General features: G+C 40.3%; 1 protein-coding gene across 2 annotated transcripts in view; it reads right to left on the bottom strand.

The window, feature by feature from the left end:
* Positions 1 to 9326, bottom strand: part of DERA (deoxyribose-phosphate aldolase) — a 123392-nt gene extending 114066 nt beyond the window's left edge. For both annotated transcript variants that reach the window (XM_081821301.1, XM_081821302.1), the window contains exon 1: positions 9205 to 9326. In XM_081821301.1, the coding sequence (XP_081677427.1) occupies positions 9205 to 9235 (31 nt within the window). In that variant the 5' untranslated portion in view covers positions 9236 to 9326. The remainder of the gene's footprint in view (positions 1 to 9204) is intronic.
* Positions 9327 to 11716: the final 2390 nt, after the last annotated feature.

Genomic DNA, 11716 nt, shown 5'->3' with positions numbered 1-11716 from the left:
CGAAAGAACCAAAGCACCAGTTAAGTGGCACTCTCTTACGAAGTAATTACCAGAAGCTACTCTTATCTCAGACTTTGCTTTAGGGGAGGAAGACCTGACTATACAAAGAGAGTCAGAAGTTGCAGCCAGTGTCTCAACATTTTAAAAATTCTGTATAGCTTGCTGGAGCTGAGATGAAACATTTATCCTTCTCTTGCAAGCACTTTGGTTTCCAGGGGACCGACTTACAGCTGAGGCAGGCTGACGAGAGGTACATCCGTTAGAAACAGACACAACACACACCAAAGTTAACTGAGAAATTTCAAAGTGCCTTTTTATGCCTTTAACTCAAAGACGAAAACATTTCAAGGTGACCCAATCCTCAAGTGACACACAGTGTTTTAAAAGGGCCAGAGCTCTCACTTAAACAATTTCTAGTGACATGTTTAAATCGCATCCTCTAAGGCTCTATCTGCTGTCCTATTTACTAGTCTTTCTTTCTTGGCAGAGGCATCCCACTTTAAGTGATTGCTTGAGGTTCGTCTTCCTAACAATTAAAATCTACGGGGCTTAGATGCTTAAAAAAATTTTTTTAACTTAGGAGGCACCATGAAGGACTTTCAATTATTTAATTACACGACCAAGCCCAATTATTACTTTATAGTTTTTTTTCTATTTATCAGAACAGTATCAGAATAATAAAAGACAGCCTCATCACTCACGCTCATAAGTAGAAGGCTTATAAGGTAAAAATCAAAGCGTTCATAAAAGGATGCCCAATTTAAAATCTGAAAATGTACATAATCGTTATATTGACTGTGTATTTCATACACAGAATACGAAGGATTGTTTTCTTTCTTCACTAAAATATTACTCTTAACCATTATAAGAGAATGAGAAGATTACACTAGAAACCTAAAAATTGGGCTCCTATGGTTAACAAAACATGCCACACTGGTTTTACTCAGTCCCTTTGCAGAAACTACTCCGTGTCAAAAATATCCTTTACCAAAAAACCTCCCCTGAACTGTCTATGAATTCCTCCGTATCTCTGCAATCTGACTACTTCTCTGTAATGATTTACAGGACTATCTCCCCTGGGAGCTCCGGGGAGAGCAGAGAACAGGTAATGCTTACTTTGATACCCCAGCCATCACTATAAACATCCAGAAACAAGTGCCAGGAACAGCAGGCACTCCACATAGTTTGTTTTTAAAAAACTGTAGGAATTTATAATATATAAAAATAAATTCTAAAAGTTTATTCTGTCCCCCTTTTCCCTTTCCCTTCCTGACCATTGTTTGGGGAGGGCAGAGGAGGGGAGAGCATAAGCAAGGTTTTCATTATAGAGAGAGATATAGATAGATGATAATTAGATGAATATAGAAGTAAGTGTATGTGTATGGGATGGGTAGTACATACATTCTCTAGCTCTGCCAAGTGGGAGGCTTGGGAACAGAGACACTCCATTTACCATGAGCATACCAACCGCCCATATCTCGAGTTCTAAATACCATTATCCACCAAAAGAAACACTCCTTGGAGAAATGGCTGGCTCTGGTGCTGGGGCAGAGAAAGTATAAAATAAGCCTGGAATAACCTGTGAAGCCAGAAAATGAGGAAGTACTTAAAAGTAATGGTCAGGTCAAAAAGAGAGAGAAGCCAGGCTGAAGGGGCTCCCATTAGCAAAATCTGGAACAATCTGAATATTAAATAATAATAGTAACAATTATGACCCATTGGGAAGATAAGAAACCTCAAATACATACTAATATAAATAAGAAAATATAAATAAATTGGAAGTTTGCGGAGTAACAGAGTATTTAAATAGTTTCAAAGTACCACCCCACAGGATGCCTGGGTGGCTCAGCAGGTTAAGCATCCAACTCTTGATCTCAGCTCAGTCCTTGATCTCAGGGACATGAGTTCAAGCCTTGTGTTGGGCTCCATGCCCCCCCCAAAAAAAGGTACCACCCCCACAAAATACATATTAATTACAAAGGTTAAAAATGAGCTTTACTGTGGGAAGGCTAGCAGATACCACCTTAACCAAGTGATCAAAATGAACATCATCCATAATGAGACAAATCAAAATCGTGTACTTACCTAAAAGGATCCAAAAAGAACAACACAGCCTCTTTTCTGATATTCCTACCAAAGATGCATAACCTACATCTAATCACGAAAAAACAATGCAGACAGAAACTGAAGAAAATTCTACCAAGTAACTGGCCTGTAGACTGCAAAAGCATGAAGATCCTGCAAGTCAGTGAAAGGCTGAGTAATTACTCCATACTGAAGAAGACTAAAGAGACATGACAAAGGCAACATATGATTCTGAGCTGGATTTTTTTTTAATAAAGTACATTATTTGAAAAACTGACTACACTTGAATGAAATTCATGGACTGGATGGTAATAATCCATCAATGTTAATGTTCTCATTTTAATGGCTGCAATGCTGTTGTAGCTATTGAGAAAAATAGCCTCAAGGAAATAGTCAAATATCCAGAGGTAGTGACACATCATGTCAATCAGCCATTTTCCTCAAATGGTTCAGAGAAAAAAAATCAACTATACTTATGACTTTCCTAAAAGTTTGAGGCTAAAAGTTAAAGGTTAAAAGAAAAAAGTGTAGCAAAAAAATAAAAATTTTGTTATCCTGATTTATAATCTATATTTAATGGGAGGATAATAAATGCATCATTACCAACATCATAATTACATAAAAATAATTACTTCCATATTATCTTTCTTCCCTAGCACCTAGAATATTGTGCACACGTACATTAAGTGTATATGCGTGTGCGTGCACACATACACACGTACACACACACACACACACACAGAGCTATGGTACAAAGAACTTTCAACCAGAAGTTCTGGATTTGAATCATGACCTCAACTCTTACTAACTATGAAACATTAAACAAGTTACTTATGCTCTCAATGCTTTAGTTTTCTCATCTATAAGATAATTAGTATCTTTCCACAAAGGATTACTAGGAGAATTAAGAGAGAAAATGTTTGCAAAATTACCCTTTTAAACCTAAAAAATATATACATATGTTAAGTATTAAGGAGAAAAAATACTGGATTCAGATACAAAATTTACACTAACTTAAAATATTGCACAAATCAATTTTAATGTTAAAAAAAAAATCTCAACTCCACTTGGGCCATTCCCTACAGAAATCTATAAATTTTTAAATTCTATTCTTACCTAACTTGAACTATAGCCAAATTTTCATATGCCACCTAATAAAGAATTTGCTACCCTACAATTTGTTTTGTTTTTAAGCAGGGATTGACTTTTGTAACTCAAAGACAAACTTTAACAACCTTCTGTCTCACTAACTAACTAACTAAATAAATAAATGGAATTCTTGAAGAGTGATTTATGTCATTTCTCCCCTGAAATCTATAGACTCCTTAAACTGTTTGCCTTGTTCACAACTAAAGAGATTTCAGTTCTCAGGAAATTAGAGAGGTCTCAGACTTAGAAATCCAAAAAAACAAAATGGACAAAAAAGTCATCTCAAATCAACAAAATTATTACAAATTTTCAGTACTTATTTTTTTAAAGATTTTATTGATTTGAGAGAGAGAGAGAGAGAGCAAGTGAGCACAAGCAGGGGGAATGGCAGAGGGAGAGGGAGAAGCAGACTCCCCACTGAGCAGGGAGCCAGATGTGGGGCTCGATCCCAGGAACCTGGGATCATGCCCTGAGCCAAAGGCAGACACTTAACTGACCAAGCCATCCAGGTGCCCCAAATTTTCAGTATTTATTTTCTTTCTTTTTTTTTAATCTTAAGATGACATCAAGAGACAGGATTGGTTCTTAAACCCAGCAAGCCAAGGTCAGCCCAAAGACTGAAACATGAGAACTGGGGTTTTATAAACATACAAAGAGACAAGAAAAAGAAATTAAAAAACCTAAAACCCCTTTACTCTGATCACTTGGCAATCACTCCCAGGTCTCACCCATGATGCTCTGAGGCACATCAGCACATCTACATTAAGAATTCCCAGGAGCACCTGGGTGGCTCAGTTGGTTAAGCATCCAACTCTTGGTTTCGGCTCAGGCCATGATCCCATGGGTCGTGGGATCGAGCCCCACCTTGGGCTCCATGCTCAGTTGGGAATCTGCTTGAGATTCTCTCCTTCTGCCCCTTCCACTGCTCTCTCTCTCATTCTCTCTCTCAAGATAAATAAATCTTAAAAAAAAAAAAAAAAAGTTCCCAGAGGAAGGCTGGTTTTCACATGTCATCCCAGAAAATGTCTTATTCAGTGACATGTAAACCTACTCTCCTAATATGCCAAAGATTGGATATTTCCATTCTCTCTCAAGATAAACTTCATCTTCTCTAAAACAAATTGCAATGGTTAAGATGTGGATTATGAAAAAAAAAAAAAAAGATGTGGATTAAGGGGGAGGTGGGCGGCACCTGGCTGGCTCAGTTGTATAGCACTCGAGTCTTCATCTCAGGGTCATGAGTTCAAGTCCCACAATGGGCATAGAGTTTACTTTTATTTTTTTATTTATTTTTTTTTAAGATTTTATTTATTTATTTGACAGAGAGAGACACAGTGAGAGAGGAACACAGGCAGGGGGAACGGGAGAGGGAGAAGCAGGCTTCCCGCTGAGCAGGGAGCCCGATTCGGGGCTCGATCCCAGAACGCTGGGATCATGACCTGAGCCGAAGGCAGGCGCTTAACAACTGAGCCACCCAGGCGCCCCTAGAGTTTACTTTTAAAAAGGAAAAAAACGAAGAAGAAAGAAAAAGGTAAAAAAAAAAAAAAAATGTGGATTATGGTAAGAAAACAAAAAGCTCTCACAAAGACACAGGCAAAACCTAAGAGAGTCACCAGCTACTGACATCCCTTCTCTTGTATTACAGATTGAATGCCCCCAATTAGCACCCAGAGACAATAGGTGGTGGTTAAGCAAGCAGCGTCAGCACCAAACCACCTACGTCTGAATTCTGGCTCTGCCACATTAGCTCTGCCTAAGCTCTGCCTAACTGGTTTTTGGCAAGTTACTTAAAACTCTGTACCTCAGTTTGCACATCTGTAAAAAGGGCATCATAATAGAATCTTCACAAGGCTGTGGTGAAGAGTAACTGAGATAACACAAAAAGTATTTAACACAGGGCCTGGCACACAGCTACAGCTCTATGTTAACCACTATCTTTGTACCTAGAATTATTCTCAAGCATCCTGTGCTTGGCCTAACTTTAAGATTTAAAATTTCATTCCAAATATTTTTTTTTAAATTGTTTAAATATAACTTTGCAGTGGAAAAATCACTATTACCAAAATCTACATTCTACATCCAAGTTATGCCTTAGCAGGAGGGGCAAAAAGGAACTCCCTACATTCTTGGTTCTTATCTGAGTTCTTCAAGGGAAAAATAAAAGTTATAATGTAAGAAGGCAGAACACTTGGTTATCACAATCCATTTATGGTACAGTTTAGGCACATCTATCTAATTTCTTAAAAAGACAAAAATAAATGAAAAATAACTGCTTATCACATTTGCAATTATTTTAATTGTAGCTCTGGCGTGATGCCCAGCTCCTGCATCAGACCCAGGTCTGTAAAAGCAGGAACTATCCTTGTCCATCTTGTATCCAAGGTAATACTACCCAGTGCACAACTGGTACTCAATAACTACTTTTTGAATGAATAAATGTGCTTTGTAAAATACAAAATCCCATCACAGTTCTTGGTTTGGCAACTAGCCAAAGCTAATCTCCTTTATCTGTGTTTTAAACAAATACGCTACCCTTTCTGTTTGTTCTAACCTGCACTATAGAAAGTGCCTCCACAGAGTAAAATAATCTTCATATTCCTCAGTAATCACGGTCCCTGATTATTCCAACTGAGGATATATGCTTAAAACCATCTCTTGTTAATGCAATACAGGAAAGCCACAGAGCTGTTCCTATCCCTCCGAATTAAAAATCAGCTTTCAATTACTTTTTTTCCTATTGTTTTTCAGATATCTTTGAAATTTTTCTTTCTGCACACAAGAGCTTACAGATATACAGAGTAGGGAGGTCCTTAGAAGTCACCTAAGACAACAGCCCCATTTTCCAGATGCCTCCAAAGAAAATCACATTTGAAAGGAAGCCCCATAGTCAACATCCCTCATAAGCCTCTTGAGACAAAAGTAACAAATCTAAACTTTAATAATATTCAGAAAAGGGGGAGGTGTACATCCACCAGCACCTGCCTACACAGAAAGGCCTACGTGGATGCCCCAGTTCTCCCAAGCAAGGAGTAGTTCTAAATTAATTTGTTCATTCAACAGACATGTTTGAGGGCCTCTGGTGTGGTGGACACTATTCTAGGTGCCTGAGATACATCACTGAACAAAAAGAAAGATCACTGCCTGTGCTGTACCTACATTTTAGGCAAAACTTTGGAGGCATCTAGGAGAAAAAAGAAAAGAACATTTTAATAGAATATGTAGGGCCAGAAGCGTTCCATAGCACCATGGAGATCATTAAGCTAGTGGTTCTCAAACTTGGGTGTGCTGAGAACCACCCAGAGGCCTAATCAATACTCAGAAGGCCCAAACCCACCCCAGAGCTTCCGATTCATTAAGATCTCAACAGGGCCTGAGAATTTGCATTTCTAATACGCTCTCATACAATGTCAATGGTGCTAGTCCAGGAAGCAAACTTTGACAACCACTGACTTGGCCAGAACCCTCGGCTACTCAATACCAGGCCCAGATTTAGGGGGTTTTTTTTCCCCTTCTGACTCCAAACTGACAAGCTTTTATCCACTTAGGGCAAACACTGCCCAATGAAAAGGTTTTTCAGCTTTATGTTTGAGTTGGAGAAAATCAGAAATGAACATTTTAAGTATAAAATACCTTAAGCAGACAGCACTGATCACTAAACACGGACATAAAAATTAACATTAGAGGATTTGTTCTTTCTTTCACATACCTAAATGCCATGATAAAAGAATGTTTTCCCTAAAGGGTTTTATCATGAGGGTGAGATTCAGTCTCAAATGAGCCTATTTATTAAAAAAGTCTATTAACTAGAAGTATATACACTAAAATATAAATAAGTGATTGGATTATTAATAATTTTAGTTTTTTTGTGCTAATTGTATTTTCTAAAATTTTTACAATGACCATGAATTCCTTTTGTAATAAAGGAATACAAGTTAATTTATTTTAAAAAAGAAGTGTTTATTCAAAAAGACTTTTAATTAGAAAACTATAAAAGGCATCAGTTAATATACCACATAAATTAATACTGAATGATTTTTTTTTCCTAGTACATAAATAATTCAAATAACTTATTTTACATTTTAGGCTAAACCTCTGCCTGGATTAATGATTAATACCAGTGAAGGAAAAAAAAATCCTTGAAATGTATCTGATTTTATTTAAACAAAGAGAATAAAACAAAACTATGATCCTTTAAATAGCTGCATAAAAATCAAATTTACTATTATTCTACATAGCAACTGTCTTTTTTTTTTTTTTTTAAAGATTTTATTTATTTATTTGACAGAGACAGAGATAGCGAGAGCGGGAACACTAGCAGCGGGAGTGGGAGAGGGAGAAGCAGGCTTCCCCCCGAGGAGGGAGCCCGATGTGGGACTCGATCCCAGGACCCTGGGATCATGACCTGAGCCGAAGGCAGACGCTTAACGACTGAGCCACCCAGGTGCCCCATAGCAACTGTCTTTTGTCTTGACTGTTACTTTTCAACAAATGTACGGATGTGACGCTAATTCTTGCAAATAAAGAAAGCAAAATGTCATGTGTCAATTACACCAATTAAAAAAATAAAGTAAAAATGGCTTTAATTGCATTTCTTGAAAAATAAATAAATAAACGTCTAAGTTTTGGAAAAATAATCGTTAAATCCTCGATGTGTACAGAGTTAGAGAGCCATATCCCTGAGGATACCAAGGTAAGACCTACACCATCCCTGTACTCCATCCACCATCTTTCTGGATCTCCTAGTCTAGGGAAATACTCCTTTACTACTAAAGTCAACATTTCAGGGATGCAACTAGAGTTTAAAACATAATATGCTAAAGGGCAATGACTAAAGGAGAATCAATTTGGTGAAGAAATCAAGTGTCTTTATAGAGACAGACACTTACCATTTAACAGAATTCCTGAACTACCTCTTAAAGTCTAGCCTATTTCATTAGAATAATCACTTTTAAAGGAAAAAAAAAAAGTGCCTGTATGTGTTATATAGAATCATAGCTAATTTTCTGAAAATCAGGCCTTAAAATCAGAATTCTGTATCATACTACTATTAATTAACTTACTAGGTACCCACAAAGTACCAAACACTTTAAATCCTCTCATTTGATCTCCAAACCGCCCTATGAAGTATAATCATTTTACAGATTAAGAAATTTAAGCACAGAGTGATCAAGTAATTTGCCCAAAGTCACACAGCTAAATTGAAGATCCAGGATACAGATATCCAAGCTATAATACTTAAAACTGAGATCCTTAACCTCTGGCTCTGATTATGGTTCTGCTTATGTTTGAATTACAAATTTTTTACATTTTAGGAAATCAAAACTAAATTCTTCTTGCCAGTCATATTTGATAATATCTGTAAGATGAAAAATTATGAAATAATTCAGGCACTTTCACAAACCTCTGTACTTCTAAAATCATACACAATTTACAATAAATTATACAGTACAAAGATCTGACAACTTTTCCACCAGCATGGCCGTTTTAGGGATACAGCAGTGGTAAAATTATCTACGGAAATCCCGCATTAAATCGCACAGGGGTTCCATTGAGTGGGTAAGGAAGGTTTTTATCTTGTTTTATTTGGGTTGTTTGTTTTGGGGGCTTGAGGGTTTGTTTTTTTGTTTTTTGGGCTTGGGTTTTGGTTTGGTTTTTTGGTTTGTTTTTTGCAACCAGAGAGCTAGAAGGTGAACGAATTAAGCTGGAAAATGAAAAAGTCGAATCCTTTCCCATGTCTTCCGTTCACCACATAAGGCCTGGGTGCCAATGTGCACAAGAGTTCCTAAGTCTGGGTGGACCGGCCTTTGCTCAGGGTGGGTGCGGACGGATCCGCCGCCGCCGCCTCCGGGCCTGGCGAGCACCCCCGGCGGCCGACGCCAAAGCACCAGGCGAGGCGAGCCCATCGAGCGGCGGAGGGCGGGGGCGCGCGAGGCGATGGAGACGGGCGGGGACGACCCGCGGGGCCCTTACCCAGCTCCGTGCCCCGGTTGCGCGCGGACATGGTGGGGCAGCTGCAGCAGTCGCCGGCTTCTCAACGCCGAGCTCCCCTCCGCCCCGCCCTTCCTGCTTCCCGCCTGCCCCGCGGCGTCGCCGCGCTCGCCCCGCCCCTCTCCCTCTGGGGGCGGGGCCGCGGATCGCTGTCCGGTGGTCTGACTCCCGCCCGCAGCCCTGCGGGGAAATCCTGCCGCCCCTCTCCTGCCCTCTTCCCCCAGGTGCGGGACTCGAGTCCTGGCTCCCGAAATAATGCTACCAAAACCCGTTTTAAAATGTTTGAATTGCCAAATGCACTGAATAAAGACGTTTGGAAACTTTTCACTGTAAGATTAAGTAACGAGAGTGGGGAGGATCCCTGCCAGTTACTGACCAAGCGCAGAGCTCTGCAGCCCCATACGTGAAGGGCAGCGGTGATCCCCTCGCCGTGTAAGGGCGGCCAGCGAGCAAATAGGGCTCAGAGCACTCTGTGACTCTAACCTAGACCTCATGAAGTGAAGCCGCTCCGTTGCCTGGGGAGGGGGGGCCGGAAGGGGAGGGGGCTCTAGGAGTGAGAAGTCCGGTTTCTCAGCATAGCACTGACAGTAATTAAGTGGGACACTGGGCACATCAATTGCCTTTCTAAGCTTCATTTTCCTCATCTCTAAGAAATGACCTTGACAATTTCTTGGAGCCCTAAACTTTGAATCTGTGATACTAACATTTTTTCAGCCTAACTCTTCTGTAACCGGGTTAAAATTGTCCAGAGTCACTCAACATAGACTACTAGTCAACTCATCTCGACTCAGAGGTAGGAAGAAAACTCAGTTGTGGCTTGTCCACCATGAGCCAGTCACTGTGCGAGGTGCTTTTATTTTATTTTTTTGTTAAAGATTTTATTTGTTTGAGAGAGCGCGCGCATGAGAGTGTGAGCAGGAGCAGGGAGGAGAGGCAGAGGGAGAGAGAGAGAAGACTCCCTGCTGAGCAGGGAGCCCCATGTGGGGCCTGATCCCAGGACCCTGAGATCATGACCTGAGCCAAAGGCAGACACTTAACCAACTGAGCCACCCAGGCGCTCCGCTAGGTGCTTTTTTTTTTTTTTTAAACATTTTATTTATTTATTTGACAGAGAGAGACAGTGAGAGAGGGAACACAAGCAGGGGGAGTGGGAGAGGGAGAAGCAGCCTTCCCGCAGAGCAGGGACCCGATACGAGGCTCCATCCCAGGACCCTGGGATCATGACCTGAGCTGAAGGCAGACGCTTAACGACTGAGCCACCCAGGCGCCCTCCTCTAGGTGCTTTTAGATGTAGAATAGCATTTCAGTCTCAGAACAATCCTGCCAAGTACGTATTACATCTCCATTGCTATACCTGCAGACACCAAGGTTCTGAATAAAGAGGCATCCTGGTATAGTGGAAACTGAGTAGGTTCGGAAAGGTTCAAACCCCTTTAAACCCCTTTGCAATTCCACTTAATAACTAGGTGGTTCCAGGAATGTTACTGTCTACTTGTCTGGAAAATGCAGAGATCAAAATACATATGCCTTGCAAAGCTGTTGAATGTGTGTAAAGCACCAAAGTAAGGTTACTGCATGTAGCAGATGCTCAACAAATGAAAGCTGTTAATGTTGTTGGGTTCACACAACAATTATGGGGCTGAAAAGGAAAAGTAATCCCAGTCTTACTACCCTACACTGAGCTGCCTCTCTGCTTTGTCAAGACATAGCTATTGCTCAGTATTTTGAATGTGTCCACATTCTACTCATTCATATGATAGCATTTTTCCTTTATTTTTATTTTAACCCTGAAAAAGCAAAAAACAGGCCCTGGCAGTCCGGAGCCCTTGCAGCTAGACCATGGTGCTCCCAAGTAAAACATCAACAACTTCACAGAACATCAACATCAGCCAAGGTCACCGTAACCGTGATGAATCAACAAAAATAAGACCATGCGTAATCCTGTTTGAACACAGAAAAAAACATGAACATGCCCAAACCACAAAAATGACAAAAACAGTTCCTATCCTGGCTAATGTAATTAACTGTCACTTCTTTACCCATCAGCTTTAACCTAACCTGGCAATTCTTGTATTTTAAATAAGAATATTAAGATGCCCTGTCATGAATTATCACCACTTCCTGCCAGCATCCAATCCAGAGTAATGTTCTGCTTCCTTGAAACTTCTCCAAATCATGTAGCATGAGCTCAAATCCTATGTCATTTCTTTTTTTTTTTTTTTAAGATTTTTATTTATTTGACAGAGACACAGAGAGAGAGGGAACACAAGCAGGGGGAGTGGGAGAGGGAGAAGCAGGCTTCCCGCTGAGCAGGGAGCCCGACGCGGGGCTAGATCCCAGGACCCTGGGATCATGACCTGAGCCGAAGGCAGATGCTTAACAACTGAGCCACCCAGGCGCCCCCCATGTCATTTCTAACACTCTCTGAGACAGCTCACAGTGCCACATGGTGAGTGTTCTTCCTTATTCCAATAAATCAATAAACCCAGATTTA

This window comes from Leptonychotes weddellii, chromosome 5 (assembly GCF_054177405.1).
Source record: "Leptonychotes weddellii isolate Sample4059 chromosome 5, ASM5417740v2, whole genome shotgun sequence".
Lineage (NCBI taxonomy): Eukaryota > Metazoa > Chordata > Mammalia > Carnivora > Phocidae > Leptonychotes > Leptonychotes weddellii.
The sequence above is the reverse complement of the archived record's forward strand: the minus strand, read 5'-3'. Positions and strand labels throughout refer to the sequence as shown.